This window comes from Leptinotarsa decemlineata, unplaced genomic scaffold, assembly GCF_025532065.1.
Source record: "Leptinotarsa decemlineata unplaced genomic scaffold, Ldec_3_MD MMD2_P_RNA_scaffold_12, whole genome shotgun sequence".
In the NCBI taxonomy this organism is placed as follows: Eukaryota; Metazoa; Arthropoda; class Insecta; order Coleoptera; family Chrysomelidae; genus Leptinotarsa; species Leptinotarsa decemlineata.
The window spans coordinates 7,296,174-7,316,354 of NW_027412526.1; the positions used below are offsets into that span (position 1 = coordinate 7,296,174).

The 20,181-nt window shown below is 38.4% G+C and overlaps 1 protein-coding gene across 1 annotated transcript in view; it reads right to left on the reverse strand.

Annotated features, from left to right (window-relative positions):
• The window catches only part of LOC111513250 (uncharacterized), a 36,153-nt gene extending 18,971 nt beyond the window's left edge, over positions 1–17,182 (reverse strand). Inside the window, exons 1-6 of the mRNA XM_074174908.1 lie at positions 16,937–17,182; positions 13,906–14,196; positions 11,244–11,508; positions 5,187–5,339; positions 2,320–2,494; positions 1,730–1,868 (exon numbers count right to left, since the gene is read on the reverse strand). Coding sequence (XP_074031009.1) covers positions 1,730–1,868; positions 2,320–2,494; positions 5,187–5,339; positions 11,244–11,508; positions 13,906–14,196; positions 16,937–17,098 — 1,185 coding nt within the window. The 5' untranslated portion in view covers positions 17,099–17,182. The remainder of the gene's footprint in view (positions 1–1,729; positions 1,869–2,319; positions 2,495–5,186; positions 5,340–11,243; positions 11,509–13,905; positions 14,197–16,936) is intronic.
• Positions 17,183–20,181: the final 2,999 nt, after the last annotated feature.

Here is a 20,181-nt window from a genome sequence, read left to right on the forward strand (position 1 = left end):
CTATTCCTTTTGTCCTAATATTTTCTTTCTAATATACCGACCCAAACTTTAGGCAGATACTATTTCTCCCACCGGTAGCTGTACGTTGAGGAATTCACACAAGGTCACCATTGCGTGTTTTACAGTTATGCTCAGATACGTTTTCTATTCACTATTGTCTGGCAATCATTATGCATTCGAAAATAAAAATAGAAGGTGATGAAAGGATTTTGATCTGCATGAAGATAGCCCATATATTATAGATAACCCGTATTATTAGTTTCTGGGCTTTGAATCAGATATCATTCACAGAATTTCCATGTAATTTAATGTTGGGTATTTTCAGAAGTATATAGTTTTTTTGGATGCACTCTTTCTTCCAGATTGCAAAAAAACAGTATTTTCCGAATTTGTTAGGTTAGGTTAGGTTAGGTCCAACTCGCAAGGGTTAATTGTGGCTCACACCTATTCACACTCGACCAAATAAACCCAGCTTCTCAACGAAGCCGATTAGTTTGTATGGTGAGTGGTCTTTCGAGTCAGATGGTAAAAGTACGGCTCTGTTGAACTCTAACTTGGTCATTTTCTAAACAGAGGCGACACACACTGTCTTCCGGCAGTCAGAGTCTCTGCATATGATGATTCAAATGACAGTGACCTGTAAGAAGGCCTGTTAGACATCATAGTTCATTCCTACTGTAGTTAACAACTGCTTCGAAGGGTGAATAAACGCCTTGGAGTGAGCCAATTCTGGATGATTCTGCCAGAAGTCCATAAATCTTCTTGCCATCCAGGTGGTCGATCTTTGTTAGGCAAAGCCTGAAGCGATGCTAATGACATGCTCTTGTCCGATGAAGCTGTTTGCAGCACTCTCCTTTGCACCCTCCTCTGCAGCCTCATTGCCTTCCAGGCCAGATGGTCAGGAATCCAGAACAGAAACAATTTGTTAAGTATTTCTATCAAGGAGAGTCTCTCCAGAAAAATGTGGAGAGGGGGTAGATCTAAAAGGATCTCTATGGCCGCTGACGGTATGGCACCACTGATGGCCAGACAAGCCTGTCTCTGTAAGCCATAGAGCTTCGCCTGGCCAGTTTTCGATAGAGCCTTCGGCCACCAGGCAATTGCACCATAAGTGATCATTGATCTGACAATCATCACATCCAACAATCCAATGGATTTGTTTTGGACCTAAACCCCAAGTTTTATCACAAATCCTTCGACAAGTCCATAGGGACAGTCTGGCTTTGTGTAAAACCTTTTTCCCAAGTGAACGGTTTTTATCAAGGACAGTGCCAAGATATTTCACCTCCGTTCCAAATGGAATGACCTCACCATTGAGGGAAAGTGGCGTTAGATCGTCCAATTTTCTCCTCCTGATGAAGGAGATTATCACAGTTTTGCTGGGTTTGACAGACATCTGCTCCCTCAGGTACAAACTGTGAACAACGCCCATCGTGCTTTGGAGAATATATCAAGCTATCTTTTCCGGACTTGTTGAGACAATTACAATTCTTGCCAAAACCTAATCCCTTAAAAAAATACTACTTTCTCAATTTGATCTGTAATATCGGTTTCTTGTCACTCATAAATGTATACACCTCAACTAAATGTACACACCTCAACTAGAGCAGTTTCTCTCTATGCGTGATTCTCTATCCAAGGTAATTAAAAAAAACTCGTCAAGAAAATTTTTCCCATTCATTTATTTTTCTGAAAATTCCATTCATGAATAAAATATGTGTCGCTATCAAATTTTTCCTAAAGCTTGTTCAAAATCCGCTATTATGTCCTGTACATCTTCCAAACCGACAGATAATCTTACTAAGGTATCTGTATATCCCAATTTTTTTTTCATATCATCAGGCACAGTCTTGTGACTGGAATGGCACCTGAAAAAACAAACATAATGAGTCGAGAACAGTTTTTGAAGGTACGAATGTCGTGGTGTACTGAGACGACGGTCACCTTGAACATCTCGGCACATCAACAACCGACACATGTCATGCAATTTTTCCGGAAATCTTTTTCAAAGTGTACTACTTTTACTAGTTAAGCTCTGTCATTTGATACCCACATCGAGCCTGTTGTGGAAAAATATGTAATCCGCCATTTTGTAGCTGCGGCCATCTTGAATTTACAATGATATAGAATTTATTGAATTGTAGTGTCATCAATACTAAATGTGTGTACCAAATTTCAGACTAATCTGTAACAGGAAGGGGTTCAAACTTCAAGTACTGAATTTGACCCAAATAAATAAACAAACGAACAGGGCAAGCTAAATAAAACCGTTTAAAAATACAAAAATTGTACATTTTAATTTTTTAAAATAATACTTACGGTAATTGAACCAAACTCTCATAGCCACCTAAACTTACGGCGTGTGTGAGTGTCTTAATACTTGCTAGGAATTTTTGGGATTCAGCAAGGCCCCCTTTCAAATAAAAAGCTATCATGCCACTATGCCCACTGCACTGACTCTTGAACAATTCGTGCTGAGGATGACAAGGCATTCCTGAAATAATCAAAATTAATAGTTCATGTCTCTACTATTTCGATTCACCTGCCCTAAAAGTGTTGGGATTGAACCCTTTAAGTAAAGCTCCACATCTTGGACTGAGTTGATCAAGATGTACCCTGATTATAATAATAATTCCTTTATTTTCAGAGACACCCTACATGTATAAAATACGTCAAACATAGTGCATACATTTAATGAACAACAAATTTCTATAACAAATGGCTTCACATAAACGCAGTTTATGTGGAATTTTGGCGTCGATATGTAACAATGGATGAAACATGGATCCATCACTTCACCCCGAAATCAAAACGATCGTCATCTGAGTGGAGAGCAACTGGTGAACCTCGTCCAAAGTGCCAGAATCGGCTGGAAAGGTTATGGCTTCGGTATTTTGGGATGTGCGTGGTGTAATATCCATCGATCATCTTGAGAAGGGAAATACCATCAACAGTGAATATTATATAGCGTTATTGGAGTATTTGAAAGCTGAAGTTGCAAAGAAACGACCGCATATAGCAAAGACAACGTAGCGTGTAACAAGTCCATCAAAACAATGGCAAAACTACATGAATCGAACTTCGAACTGCTCCCAAATCCACCGTATTCGCCAGATTTGGCTCCCGGCGATTACTAAGGGCTGTTCACATACCCCAAAAACACATAAAAAACATGACTATCTAACTGCGAAATTTCACGAGTTGGATATACCTACATGCGTTATGAATTTGGAGGGCTATGACAATACGACATGGATGGTTTCCACATTTGACAACAACGAAGGTGTCACATCCTGTATGCATCACATTCGCAACCGAACCAATTACAATTGCAGTCTCCGAAACGTAGATATTTTATACAAATGGCTTTGTGATATGTTACCAAAATAAAAATGTATAATAAATTTATATTCAAAATTATTTCTATTTTTCACCTAACCTCACCAATAATACACCCTTAACAAAAACGATAATTACGACGAAACTATTACGAATAAACGCACGCAAAACAACTAATTTTGAAATTTCATTGTCGAATGCCCCCACGTTAACCCCTCGACACTTTTGGGTGTCATCACCTCTTTCTCTTGATGATGCTAACTTGGTTAACAAAGATACGACTTAGTGTTCTTTGACATATTGGAACGCACTTAAAACGTAAGAGCCTCTTATTCATCTTATTTCCATACAATTTTTATCGAGTCCTAACCGTTCACGCCGGATTTTGAAACCGGCAACGCTACATCTCCCCATGAACAACGATTATTTTATAGCCGGCCACACCTGCTTGCTCTAGCAACGTATAACTTCGATACCATCTCCATCTCTCTTTGTGTCGATTACGTCACACGTGTCTCTCTCAATCTTACACACACACACACACCTCTTATGAAACATCAATTATTCCCCAAATCTAAGGATATTTTCCTATCTTCAACATGATAATGACGTTACAATTTCCCTAACATTCTACGGATATCAAAAAATGCGGTCAAGTATAATGTATGATTCAATTTCGTTCCCGAAAAACAACCGTTATAAATATCAACAATTCGCAATTACTTTCAATATTCCACCTTGGTGCCGAGGCTGAGGACAAAGCCTACAATTCCGACGTCTTGGGTTCGATTTTCATACCGATAAACTTTTTTCAATCAGGACCACGTGACTGGTACGTGACAAGGGGGCCCGAGGGGTGGGGCGGAGTCTCAAGGGTGCCCGAGAGGTGAGACAGTACTAAAAGGGCCGAGCGGCAAAGGGGTCCCACTGATTACGTCACACGTTTCTTACCCCCACTCTCGTTTGTCACGAAAATTGCAAAAAGTTTAGCTCCAAAAGAAAATACATGTGATTTTGGGCCAGAACATACATTGTTCATCTACTATGGGTTATGTTGGCTTTGAAAACCACTGTGGTTTGGGGCTTATTCGCATACAACTAAGACCTTAGGAAACCCCACAACAGAAAGTCTGACGGTGTCAAATCGCATGATCTCGGTGGCCAGTTCCTCCACGTGAGATGACCATGCCCTCAAGTCGCTCGTGCAGAATATCCAATGTGGCATGTTGCTACATCGACTACAGTGCTCACCGTTGACAGTGAAGGCCTGGCCAACGTCGTTCTCAAAGAAATATGGACCGATGACGCCGCCAGCCCAAAATCCACACCAAACGGTGTGTTTTCGGGATGCATTGGACACTCTTTGATTTCATGTGTATTGGTATCGTCCCAAATTCGATAATTATGTTTGTTCGATGAAAATTAGGGGCAGTTGCCAACTGCTCCAGAGCCCACGTCGGTGTGCTCGCTGTGTGATCGTTTACCTTTAGTTCCTTAGTCAGTTGAATTTTGTACCAGTCACGACGCAGAACTCGATAAATTGTGTTCTGCGAAAGGCCAATTTTTTCGGAGCGGCACCAAGTCTACTGCCTCGGATTCTCCTGCACACTCTCACAGACAGCGGAGATGTTTTTGACAGATCTTGCGATCTGTCGACGTTCGGGTGTCGGTCGATATACAACATAGGACATGCATTCTTGCGATGTATTCCCTTCGGGCGAACTTCCATTCCATGACCCGATGGTCATTAGACAATGACCGAAATGAATCGATTTGAGTTTTCGCGAAATATTTCGAGGCATGCTGACTCTACGAAAATATTTTAATTGAAGATTTCAAACACGTACCTGGGTGTATGACTGATTCTATTTTGGGGTGGCCCATCAAATATTTGGCGATTTCCAAGGAACTTTTCTGATGCCGCCTCATCCGATATGGTAAAGTTTTTATTCCTCTGATTACTTGAGAGCAGTCAAAAGGCGATGCTACATGGCCGAAATCTGTATCAATGAAGGTGAATATTATGTTCAATATTAGATGATTTTCTGGTTTAAACTGTGGAAACACTGATAATGCTAGTTTCAGTTCGAATGAATGTCCACCCATAGGTATATTACAGAAAAAATAAAAACCAAATCTTAAAGTCAGTTTCGAACTCCAATAAATTCATTTAATTGAATATATGAACAAATATAAGGTATATTCATAAATAGATTGATACATAATTGAACATCAACAAAGGAACACATTTAAGTTGAAGAAAATATGTTTCTTCCGTTAATCAGCTGTCGCACCCCTACGAACGACAACCCTCAGAAGTCAAAACTTGTGCAAGCTAATGACTGACGAGGTCTTACTTTTTCACGTATGATTCCTAACATGTTAAAGTACTACTTTTGGTGTTTCACAATGAGCATAATTGATAATTCAATTTGATACTGTAGACTTTCGAAAGAGTGTACGAGTAGATGTCGACATTGTTATTATTGAAAAAAAAATTCAAGCTTGTGGATCATAGGCAGAAATTACACAGCCCAATATCAAATATCAGCCCAATATCAAACAAAATCCAGGTCTGGCAAGTCTTGGACCATGTTTCTATGTCAGACCACCACTGGTTGACCTATACGGTAAGCCAGGATCTCAGTGACCCGAAGAGAACGGATATAGCTCTCTACAATCGACTCTTAAAAGGAGCTCTGCGGGAAACAGAGGTCCTGACTCCTGGCAATAATGAAGAACTGGAAAGGGACACGGTATCTATCCAAAAACAAAATAGACATTGCCTACAAGGAATCCTGTCCGATGAAGATGGTTCAACCAATACATGGTGGTGCCCTGAACTGGAACACCTCGGGAAGACAGCGAGAACGACTTTTAACAAGGCAAGACTCGAAGAGAACTGGGGTATATATCAAGCCAACCTCAGAGAATTCAAAAAAGGCTGCAGACAGAAACAAAGAGAAGCCTGGAGAGCCTACTGTGAGGCAGTCGAAGACTTCCCACTAGCTTCTAGGCTACAGAAGGCACTCTCAAATGACCACCATAATAGTATCGACATCCTGACGAGGAAAAATATTCTGTCTTTCCTGGAAAGACGAACTGGACGGAAGTACCCACAACACCCTCACAATACGACTGGCAATCTGCTAGTGCAGTAATTGACGAGGACAAGATAAGATGTGCCATATCGGGTTTTTCCCCTTCAAGTCACCAGGACCTGACGGTATAAGACCAGCCCTACTTCAATGGGGACTGGATATTCTTATGCCGCACCTGGTTGGAATATTCAGAGCCTCTCTACATCTGAGGTATATTCCCAGTAAGTAGAGTGAAGTACGAGTATTATTTACACCCAAACCAGGTAGGATGGACTACACCTTACCAAAAGCATTCCGACCAATTAGTCTCACATCGTTCTTCTTAAAAACTATGGAGAGGCTATGTGAGCGGTACATAAGAGATGAAATACTAGTTCACAACCCACTTCATCCAAATCAGCATGCATATACTCCGGGAATGTCTACTCGGCCCTTCACCATGTGATTGGCAGAATCGAGAGATCATTGGACAACAAAGAATCCACCATGTGTATTTTCATAGATATCGAGGGAGCGTTTGATAAAACAACCTTTCCAACATTCACCCAGCAACTACACTCCAGGAATGTACCCCTGGTAGTAGGAGAATGGATACTCAAGATGCTCTCTAGTGGAGCAATAAGTATCAATGTAGAAGACATAACAGCGAGAGGACTGGTCATGAGGGGATGTCCACAGGGAGGAGTCTTATCACCCCTTCTCTGGAACATAGTTCTGGATACCCTGATCAATAAATCACCTCAACAATAATGGATTCTACACAATTGCACATGCAGATGACATAGTTATCTTGCAGACAGGCAAATTTGTGAACACACTGTGCGATTGAGCGCAAGTTGGGCTCAAATTAATAGAAATATGGTGTAAGGAACACTCACTGTCGATCAATCCCAAGAAGACTGAGATGGTCCTTTTCAACAGAAAAAGAAGTTTATCGCGCTCAAAACCTCCCGAAATCTTCAGAAGTAAACTACACTTCTCTGAAGAGGAGAAATACCTTGGTACTATCCACGACAGGAACTCTTACCTACGGAGTAGAGCAAAAAGAGCATATGTGGCTTATGAGCAATGTCGGAGGACAGTGGGAAGCGCATGGGGTGTTTCACCACGTGTGATCACCTGAATCTACACTGCAATAATAAGATCTATGTTAACGTACGGAGCCATTGCATGGGGACCGAAAGTTAGCAACGGCCGTCCAAAAATTATATAAAACATTTTTCAAACAAGAAAAGAAAAGTTTCATTTCTCTTTTCTTCATTATGATTTCCTACCACGTAGTAACAGCTACATCCATCAATTTATTGCGTTTTCATGCACGAAAACAGATGGTGACAGGTGCAGATTAATGCAGAAGGCTGTCATTTTGGACTCATTACGTCTGCTTAGAGCACATGATTCTAGGACCCAATGATCACTTAGATTAGATTGTCGGGGAGCTAACCCATGGCCTGATTCACTGCGACCTTTTCAAATCTATTGTGATTCTCTATGGTTGTTAGAGCTCATTGTCTAGCTTGATCTCTTTGATGAGACTCCATAGCCTTGACACCGACCCCTTCATATAGCTGGCAGCCTCTGGTTTCTCTTCCCCGCATCTTGCGTGTCTCAGCCTCTATCGCTTCGCATTCACAGAGCACATGCAGTGCGGTTTCTTTCTTTTCTTGACAGAACCTGCATTGGGTTTCTTCTGTCAGACCCATGTTGCTCATATGTTTCCTGAGTCGGCTATGCCCCGTTAGTAGACCCACCACCACCCTTACAACCCGTTATGTCTTAGCAGGTCTTCCTTGAATCTGGGCGATGGTTTCTTTATGAACTCTTTCGCCTGCCTCATTCCTGGGAGCTCATTCCACCAATCTATCAATTCGGATTGCATCCATGAATTTATGGATGTCTTCATACATACTTTCGCTACCCCGCAGAAGGGTTTTGGGCCGATCATAGCTTTGGATGCGCCTTCACGGACTAGAACATCGGCCTCCTCATTGCCCTTGTGACCCTCATATCCGGGTACTCAAGCTAGAGTGACCCTGTTTCGGGTACTTAGCTCTTTAAGCTTCCCACCAGTCTTGAGAAGACTTGAAATGAGCTGAGCGCTTCAATTGCCGCCTGGCTGTCGGAAAAAATGGCAAGGGTTTAATTTGTGACCTTCTCCCTTTCATTTTCCCTATACAGTGTTCGATGGCCGCTACTTCTGCCAGGGACATAGTTGCGTTATGTCCGAGGCTGAGTGCGATCATCGTCTTTGTTCTGCCTCCGTATATACCGGCTCCCACTCCTTCTTGGGTCTTTGAGCTATCTGTATACCAAGTTTCTTACCCTTTTACCGTTGAGCCGTTTTGCCAGTCCTCTCTTTTTGGTATGATGATTTTCAAATCTTTTTGAAAGTTGTACTGCGGAACTGTGTTATCCACGGGCATTCCTAGTATTGGATCTGCCTTCAGTTCATTATACAGTTTCAAGTATTCTGCACCGTGTAACTGGCTGATTAGGGTTCGCCCCTGCATTAGCCTGTGTGTCACCAGTCGAGCTTCTCTTTGTATGTAGATGTGCAATGGTGGAAGTCCGAGTAGGACCTCAAGTGCTGCAGTTGGGGGGTCGTTCTCATGGCTCCCGCTACACTTAGATACGACAATGATCACTTACCCCATGGTGTAGGAAAGATGATGCAGGCGCGCCTATCCGCAGGCTTGGTTAGGCCCCTTCCCCGAATTTCCTTTACCTTCGCTAAAATATTATGATACTAATAACAATAAAAATAATAATACGTAATGATGACCTAATTTCGAAATCTTCTGGGTGGTCGTTACACGGATAGGTAATAAGTAAGGATGAAAAGTTCGTAGGCTCACATAGCAATTTTTTTTGTCAAAATTTGATTTTATTGTTCATTACAGTTGCCTTCTAAGGCGACTATATCGACGATATCGTTTTTACAGTACGATTTGTCTTTACCCTCAGAATATGCCTCAATTTCGACGCTTATCACTTCATCGGCGATAAAATTCTCATCAACGAGCATTTTCTCGAGGTGTGAGAACAGGAACAAGTCAATTATTTTCATTGATTTGTGACACGGTGTATTGTCTTGATGAAACAGCACTTTCTTTTCCTTCAATTGGGGCCGTTTTTTCGCGATTTCGTCCTTAAAATGTTCGAATTACGCTATGTCGATAGTTTTTCCCTTTTCAAGATAGTCGATGGATATTATACCATGCACATCCCAACATCATAACCATTCCAGCCGACAGTTGCTTCTTTGCACGCTTTGGAGGTGGTTCACCACGTGCAGTTCACTCAGATGATGATCGTTTTCTTCTGGTGTGAAATGATTGAGTCATGTTTCATCCATTGTCACATATGGACGCCTAAATTCCGGTTTTTAACGGCGGAACAGCTTAAAACACTGCTCAGAATTACGAATTAGATGTTGTTTTTGGTTGATTGTGAGCTCGTGAGCTCTGACCAGAGCTTTTGCTTACCCAAATATTCATGCACGATATGTCCAAAACGTTCCTTTAATATCTTTAGAGCCTCAACTATTTCGATCAACTTCACTTTGCGGGTATCCATGATTATTTATCCTTTAATTCATCCGCAATGCACAATTAGTCGCGATCCTTTGTTTGCAGGCATGTTAGGCGTATACATTCTCGAATCATCAGTCCACCCTTTCGTAACTGTGTCATGAGTGTCATACCAAGTGTCGTCCAAATAGAAAATTTGCCGTTGTTCTTGTCTGTGTTTAGTTATTTGTTCTAAGTATTTGTTACGCAATTCCACTATTCTTCTGCTTTCCATAACTGCTTGACGTTTTTTCATTATTTTAAATCTAAATCCTAATTTCTTTATCCAATTCTGAAGCGTTTTGTCACAGCAGCCCACGTTATGTCCGGAAGTATTCAATTTCTTCCTTATGACTTCACTTGTAGGAATCTCATTGCTTTTGTAACATTTGTATATTTCTTTTTTCAATGATTATATTAGATGCACATCTGAAGGTTTTGGTAATCATGTATCACATCGCATCTTACGTTAATAAGTTTTGTTTTTGACTATTTTACGAACAGTTGAGAAAGGGATTTCGGTCAAATCTAATGTTGTTTGTAATAGTTTGTTACCCTCGAAACCAAACTTGAGATATAGATTCTAATATACATTGAAACATAATCTGTGTTTCAATATTTAAATGCATCTGAATTATATTCAATAGTATCTCTTTTTCGCATTGTTCACAATCGTTATTGGAATCACTACACTGGAAAAAGTCTGCATTGTAAACACACTCGTTATTACTATTAGTACTTGTCCAAGGACGCTACATTTTAAGCAGAAAACAAAAATTTTAAGTGATCATAACTGCACCAATATCCAATTTCAACACTCAAATCGCGATCAGTTCCTGAACTGAACACGACGGCGATAACCATCCCCGCATTCCCCGATTTCTATTCGTCACCGTAACATGACTTCAAATTTAATTTTATGACTCTTCAGCCAATCATAAAACTCGTTCAGTAAAAAATATCCAATACGAACCGCCAAGTCGACAGTCCACGTGGACTAGTTCGCCACCGGCTCATTTCTATGTATTGGTTTTTTGGCCTTTGAGAGTGCCGCCAACTTCACGTGTGCACAATATCGTTTACTTCGACTATACGACAGCTGTAAAATGTGTACACGTGTCTTTTGAAGGTTAGGGTTAACTATAAATCATATAGATTCAATACTAGTCGCGCTATCTGTGTGTTAGCCTACGAACTTTTCAGTCTATCTACTACTTAAGGAACACATACTAACATTCTTGGACATACTTGAGTTTCCTATATATATCATCGTTTGTTGTGCATACACATCCCATTATAACGTCACTATGGCCATTCATGTACTTAGTTAATGAATGGACTACGATGTCAACTCCATAATCAATCGGTGTCTGCAAGTAAGGCGTAAGGAATGTGCTGTCTACGGCCACCATGATATTGTGACTCCTGGCTGCTTCGACTGTTCGACACATATCGATTACTTTCAGTTTCGGATTCGTGGGATTCTCGGTCCAGATCAACTTGAATAATCACGGTAAAAAAAATATATTAATATCATTGAAATCAAGGTGTCATTCAACATGGCAAAAGTTAAAAAAAATAATTGGTAAAAGAGTTCCAGAGCAAAGTTACGTCCTACGTCTCAATGGGGAATGTTCCTCAATTTGGGTTATTACAGCAAATGCAAGTTTGAACAAAATAAAGTTGAGTTCAATTCATGAGTTTTTTAAATTCACTTCGAAAAGTATTCAAATTGATGTTTCAAATGTTGGGTTTTGATTTTAAATGGATTTGTTTCTAATTCACATATCGGCAACAACGCCTAGAACTTTACCTGCCATTCCTAAAAATATTTTACCTTGCATATGATATATGAAGTTGAAATAATTTATACGTACCTAGATATTCTACTTTAAAAAAAGAAAATTATCTTTATAAATCAACAATTAAGGCAAACTATAAATTATAAAATATTACTGGAGTTTTTCCCAACACCAAATCGTTATTTTTACACCAAGACACGTGTTTCGATCACCAAGTGATCATCTTCATGAGGAAGATAAAACTAGAACTACTCAAAACTAAAGCTATTTGTGCTATTCAGGTACATCATACAGGTAGGTAATCAGTAATACCACCCATACAAGTGTACCACCCTAAATTAATTTCACAATTGGCCTTTCTATTATTTTACAATATGTCCTTATGTATGTTTAAATGTTACAGCTATATATAGAACAATTTTCAGCTATATAAAATTAGTTTCACAATATTGCCTATCTAAATATATTTACAATGTGTCTTTTTGTAGTAATCAGTAAACCCAACAATATTATTTCAACAAGCTATATAGTATGCTATTTGATATTGGTCCGTTATCGTTATTCATAATATTATTGTTTACTTATTTCTACATTCTCATAGGCATCTAGTTGCCTGTTGTTGTTAACTTGTCTAACTAATCTTAAAGAATTGAAGTCTATGGAATGGTTTTGTTGCAAAATATGATGGGCGACTGCTGATTTTTCAGGTCTTCCATATTTTAAGTGTACTATGTATTCCTTATATCTCACTTTAATAGATTTTTTTGTCTGTCCATAATATTTTGCATCGCAGTCCTTACATTCAATTTCGTAAATTCCAGACTTTTCCGAATTCTCGACTCTGTCTTTTGGACTTCCCAAAAGGCTCTGCAGTGTATGACTTGTTTTGAAAACCACCTTCATACCTAGTTCCTTGAAAATCTTTCCAAAGTTCTTCGTATATTGGTGGTATGGAACTGAGATGTATTTATCTTGGTTTTTGTCCTTTCTGAAAGTCGAGATTTCGTTCATTCTTAACCTAAACTTCTTTTTCCGAATTATGTCATCTACAATACCCCTCGGGAAACCGTTAGTGGCTGCTATTTCCTGTATTGTACGTTTTTCTTTTGTGGACCTATCATGTGTTAGAGGGAAAATCAAAAGACGATGCACCAAAAAATTCAACCCAGCACGTTTGTGCTGTCCACAGTGATGTGAACTGTGAGGAATATACCTGTACGTGCTTGTTTCTTTTCTAAATATATCGTATTCTAACCCTCCATCTTTGCTCCTCATTACCAAAACGTCAAGAAATGGTAGTTGTCCCTTATTTTCTAATTCATACGTGAATTTTATTGATGGACATCTATTATTTAAAAAGGAAACAAAGTCCTCGATATTCGATTTTTTGGTATCGAATACCGCGAAAATATCATCCACATACCTTAGCCAAATCCTAGGAAAATACTTTGACTTTTCTTTAGTTTCCATTTCGAATCTGCTCATGAACAGGTCTGCCAGGTAGGGGGACAAGGGATTTCCCATGGCCGTTCCTTCCTGTTGTTCATAAAAGCAACCTTCTACCTGGAAACGATTTTGTTTCATACACAAATTGGTAAGAGAAACGAATTCATCGATTTCGTTATTATTGAAATTATTTTTCTCTAGTAATTCCCTTAGGTATTGCAAGGTCTGTGGAATTGGGACGCTAGGAAATAATGAACTAACATCAAAAGAAACCAAAATCTCACCTTCTTGCAGAACAATATTTTTTGTATGTTGTATGAACCCTAAAGAGTTTTTTATACTGAAACCTGGTTCCGCAATAGACAAGGTTTCAAATTCTTTAGTGAGCCACTTCGCTATTTGGTAGGTAGGAGCTCCAATAGCTGACACGATGGGGCGCATTGATTTTCCCAGTTTATGGATTTTTGGGAGGCAATATAGTTTCGACACCGTTGGGTTGGAAACTTGTGACTTCCGTTTCAGTTGAGGGGTAAGTAAGTATACAACATACTGTAATTTCATTTATTTATTTTTCTAGAGTTTAATCGTTAATTTTAATTATTTCTTCCCAATTTATCTAAAGAGAGATTGAAAATCCAGATAACTCACTTTAGTTCGGGGCGTGATGGCCTCTTCAACGTTCTTCATATCGCAAAAGTCCACGAACGAAGTTTTTATTCCCAATGGTGGCAGCATTTCGTAGAACAAACGAGAAGTGCCCCCATATACATCATCAGTGCATACGATATGATCCCCACATTTTAGCAAACCCGCAGCAACGGCCGTTATAGCTCCCAGACCAGATGAAAAACACAGACTATACTTGGTTTTGTTCAGGACGCTTAAAATTTTTTCCAATGCGGTTCTAGTCGGATTGTGAATTCTTGCTTTTTGATGTACCTGTTAACAAATCCATAATACACTGTTAAACATCAAAACACCGTACCTATTTCAATTTATTCTTTGATTTTTTTGAGATGAAGCTTCATTAATTATTAATATTATAATATTAATGTTATAAATTGAAAGGGTATATTTTTAGGAGACATTAATTTTTGGGAAAGAAAGTTTTCGGCCTACACATCTTAATTGGTTGGTTACCTCGTTCACAGGCAGATGGGGCGATGACAAACCTGTTGTTTGTTGTCCGCTTCAGCCTAGTTCGAGGAATGATACTCTGAAGGAATTCGATTTTCAATTATCGGAAATCATCGACTTTTTGTTGATGATAGACACTACCTTGCACTGACGAGTGGCCTAACAGAGGCAGTTGTATCGCCAACTGCATATGCAGGAATAACTTCAGTGAAGAATCTTGCACTGACACCTGTCGGATATAATCAAACCCCCTTTCATGGTATTAGCCAGGGGGAGTAGTTGTATTCCATTAACCTTTAGTGTAGGGAGTTGATACTGACCTGAACAAATTGTTCCTTTAGATGATTAGATTTATAGCCAGCCTATATGTGAAATAGAATTATTTATTGAAATTGATTGCTGCCTTCCTTTTTTTTAAGATTCACACATTTTTTGTATCAAGATGGAGAAGTAAAAGGCCAAAAACTTTTCCAAAAATTAAGCATTCCTAAAATATACCCTTTCAATTTAAACAAGATTCCTATGGCTGGGAATTAATCAAATGAGCGAATGAATGTTATTTACGTACTGTCATCGATGATGGGTGGATTCAACCAATTCCGTGATGAAAAGTCGTAATTATAAACGAATTGAGTGTTCTTTCTTATAATGTTACACGTATTTGTGACTAAAGAGCCAATAAGGCAGGTGTCTTACGGCAAAACATCCGTTGTCTGGCAATGAGGATGACAGTGTTCCATGTAAGTGGAATTTTACTTCTTTCATTATTTATATTGTGTAGAAATCCTGTGAATGATATCTGATTCGATCCCATTACGATTGTTCAGAACACAAACGGAATAGAGAAAAGTGTTTTTCGTATAATTTAACGTTCATATGAAAGTATTCGTTTCGAAAGTAGGTACTTCCGGTTTATGTCTGAAAGGTACTTTGTAAAGCATTAATTTTTGAAATTGATTGCTTCCTTCCTTTCTTCGGAAGATTCCCACATTTTTTATATAAAGATGGGGGAATGGAAGGCCAAAAACTTTCTCTAATATTTATAATAAATCAATAATTTACCGACCCGAAGGAACATAAATCTTCTTCAACAGAAATTGATATATTCCTGAATACAAAATATATTGGTTGTAAACCATAGCTCAAACACAACGTATTCATGATTCAACACTATACAGCGTTGTTTCGACCCTCAATGGTATCATCAGTGGTGCTAACAAGTTTGAGTAAATGCGTTGTAGGCGTGGGTTCGAATCCCACTTCTGACACCAAATTTTACGTTTTTCCCCGTGGGTTGACCAATAATTGACTACACTGAACAATAATAAAACTCAACTTTATCTCACTTCAAATACAAACAACACTTCAACTAAAACTTCAAGTATTGTTCGAATGTCTATCGCCTTACTAGATCGCTCCGCTTACCGCACTGTAACTTCCACGTGACTGTCTCGATGGGCGAGTGGATGGCGCTTATATTTGGCAATCGAAGGCGCTGCAAAATTCCTCGAAATTCCATCGAAGCCGGTAGTATTATTCTCGCCACATCTTGTACGGCAGCGAACATCGAACATTCGCGCGCTCTTAGCTACGTCACAATTGATTTATGACTACCAGTGGCGGCCGGTGATATTTTCTTTAGGGCATCATTTACAACAATATTCGAATCTGAAGGAAAGTATAGTCAGTAGGCCTTCGATTCTGAAATTCAAATCATGTATATCTGTACGGTTAGTTATTTTATTGTGTGAATAAGGAGGAATTTGTTTTGTTATTATTTCATTATTTCTGTATATTTTTCTTAAAAAGTGTTGTTAAATTAGGCCGTAGAGAGTTTTTAGATACTGTGAATTAATCTCAGACATGTGTTTTTTGAAGTTTCTGCATCTTTTTCCTATGAAGTGTTGTTAAATTGGGGCCGTAGAGAGTCATCATAATTTAAGGCTGATAAAACTAATGTTTCACATAATGATTTTTTAACTTGAATGGTTCGCAAATATCAATTATTGTATATCATTTTCTGATTGCAGTACGCCCGTTGTAATTATATATTTATATGTTTCTCAAATCTCAAGTCAGCGTCCATAATTACTCCTAAGTTGCTTGCTTCCTTTACCATTTCCAACTGCCTATTATTCACTGTAATATTGATAGAGTTCTCCACTATTTGACACTGACATCTACTTCCAAACAACATGAATTTTGACTTGTCAGGATTGATAAGTAGCCAGCTTTTGCAAAGGCCTCAAGATCGTTATTAATAATCTCTCCGAGTGCAAGGTTAGGTTAGCAAACGTTAACTATTTTGTCTTCGTTTTCAACTCGTCAGAGAAGATGCTATATAAGAGTATGCGTGTTTTATTTTTCCGATCAATTTAGACGTCTGAGGGTACAAAAAGTCGCACCCAGCTTGAAGTTGGTAGGATTGTTCAAAACACCATCAAAAACATAAATCTAAAAAATCCACATCGATCCGATACCCTTGTTATTCATAAATTGCTTTTGTGCTGCATTTTAGAGAAATAGACTAATTCCTACTTACCGTAAGACCTTTCATTTTCTCCTGCTTACACATATTGGAAGTTGTTATTGGAACCACAGTATCTTTACACGGAATTTCGTTTCCACTCGGAGTTGAAGTGTGATGAATACATATCGTTTCGAAACCTCGAGTAAATGGTAGATAACCTTCCTTTTCACCCATACTTTGAAAACAGTTCTGTTGACGATTGAGAGTTTACAAAATTATCGAAAAAAATGTCAAATTGACATTCAATCCGCTATCTTGTTTGAATCATGTGTTACAGGGACCTACAATGGTATGCCATTATTTCAAATCACTCATTCGTTTATTTATAAGATTATTATTGCTTCGTAAAAATCAGAAATATATCGAGTCGATTTTTTTGAGAAGGCAAAGTTCAAAGCTAGTTTTCAAACTTGTCACTTCTACCTCCTCGTTGAGATGTAATTCAAAACAGAACAACCGTTTCATCAGTAGATCTAAGTTTGAATATTTGTTATACTCAGAGCTGGAGTGGGGATAGGAAGCAGTTCAAGTATTACGTAAACACCATATGACAGCGGGGGTTGCTTTGCTTATTTTTGATGACATGGAGCCCGGGGGGGTCTAGGAGGTAGTTACGTCAGCAGTAGTTATTTACTTTTTTACACATATGGCAACCCGCACATTGTCTATGTTTGAAAACGAAACGCATTTTTGCGAGTAGGGGAATCACCGGGCGCTATTCACTTGTCTGATTTTCTTCTGTCAGTCTATTGTTTCGATTCGATTGACGATTTGAGGTATTGTAAGCAAAGCAAAGCACGTTATTGTTTATAGTATCGTTATTTCACTTACGCCAAAGTTGAATTGTTTAATTAAGATGCCGTTTCAAATAGACAAATTCGAATTATACCAAAAATTGTTCGAAAGTTTTGAAAATTTTCATACAAATACGAAAGTCCAAAATGTACAGAAGTTAGTTAACAAAGTGTGGTGTAATGGGGAATGTTCCTAAATTCGGGTTATTACAGCAAATGCAAGTTTGAACAAAATAAAGTCAAGTTTAATTCATGAGTTTTTCAAATTCACTTCGAAAAGTATTCAAATTGATGTTTCAAATGTTGGGTTTTGATTTTTAAAGAGGTTTCTTTCTAATTCACATATTAGCAACAGCGCATATATCAAGTTGAAATAATATATACGTACCTAGATATTCTATTTTAAAAAAGGAAAATTATCTTCATAAATCAACAATTAAGGCAAAATATAAATTACAGTTCAACACCACCTCCACAAGCCACATAAACAACAGTTGTTTTGTTATTTATTTATATAGAGGAAGATAGGTTAGGTGCACAAAATGTCATATATCACAGAATGTCTCGGAACTCGGAACATAAATAAACAGAACGCCTCTGAAGTATGTCATCTTTTGTCTCATACAGGTAACAGATTCATTGTCCTTTATTAGCTATAACCGATGTTGCCAAATGGTGGCGGCTTTTCAAATGAACCCAACTCGGTTTTGGTATTCCAGTTTTGGAGAGAGGTAATTACCCTTTTACCCTTCATGGATCCACCACTGGTACAATATTACATTACCTATTATAGTATATTTCTTTGAGCATCAGAGTAATAAATCATTTACAGCTATTCCATAGGCGTACATAACTGAGTCTATTAAAACATTCAATGTTGTTGTATAATTTTATATAACAAATCTCAAAAGACTTCATATAGTTGTACGGTGAGTAACAAAAATATGGAACACTCGCAATTATAATTGATAGATACATTATTTTTCAACGACACCCAAAATTGTGTTTGCTTTTGAATTTCGACTAAAATTTTCAAAACTTTCTACGAAAAGCACTTTTTAATGTAACACATACCTGCACAGCTTACCTGGTTAAGTCTGGCATACCTGAGATATTTTCAATTTCCGCTGGGAAAAAGGAAGACGTCATGATTACATAGATTAACGAAGAAAATAATATATAGCAATGTGGGCTTTGGCGGCTGGCGTCAATATTTTCGTTGGTTTCCGGGTTTTGCCGTGGTCTTCTTTGGTTACAATCTTCGAAGTTCTAACTGCAAAGAACCAAAGAAGACCACGGCAAAAACCTGGAAACCAACCGAAACAAAGAATATACTTTTGGAAAGATGTGGCACGTCAAAAACATTACAAATTCACATCAAGAATTTTCAAAAAGCTGGTCTATCAGAATAAAGTCGCCTTCTGCAAAAAGAAAGCAACTGATTATCACCCACATTGGAACGGCGATTTTTTTGGATAACATTTTGAGCAAATGTTGGACCTCAATCCAACTAACTTTGTGATTGTGTTAAATAATGCAAGTTATCATCAGAAAAATTGGAAGAATACCAATTAATGTATTGGGAAAAGCTGATATCATTAAGTGACTTCGACTATTGATGAAAGTACAGGTAAAAAAGAACTATTGTTGCAACTGTGTTGGAACAACACGGCATTCAAAATGAAAGATGTCAAAATACTATTTGAGGAGTTTAAGAACACTCCAAACCAGTATTCATTGAACAATTGATCCTTATGATAATCTCTCTGTTAATCCTTGAAACAGTAAGTCTGATTTACAAAAATATATCTGGTCATGTTGATACAAAAGAGCCGCACTATAATACACGTCTAGACTTGATCAGACTTCCCCTGCCCACAACATTGGTAAAGGATTCATTGGTATACAATGGAATAAAGGTGTACAATAAAATTCTTATGCACCTGAACAGTTATTCTTTGACTATTCTCAGGAAAAAATCAAGCGACATTTGAATTGATAAGGTCTATTATGATTTGGATGAATTTTACAATGACCACTTATTTTATTAAATATGGGATTTACTTATACATAGAATCTCGCTAACAGGGGAACTGTATTTAAATATGCTGGAAACTACTGTTGACCCTCTCATCACTGAAATCGTCGAGACGAATCCAAATGAATTCGATATGGATTTTATATTCCAACAAGATGGAGCACCAAGCACCACCACATCACTCCAGACAAGTGAGAAACTATTTGGATACTACTTTTCCCGGTCGTTGGATTGGCCGTCGAGGTCCTACAGAATGGCCAGCCCGCTCGCCAGATTTTACACTTTTGAACTTTTTTTATGGGGCTATTTGAATCAAAAGTTATACGAAACTGAACCCGCTTGAAAATTGGATATACGGCAGAGAATGATAAATATTTGTAGGGATATTGACGTTACTGTGTTCCAAAATATTTGGCGGGAAATAT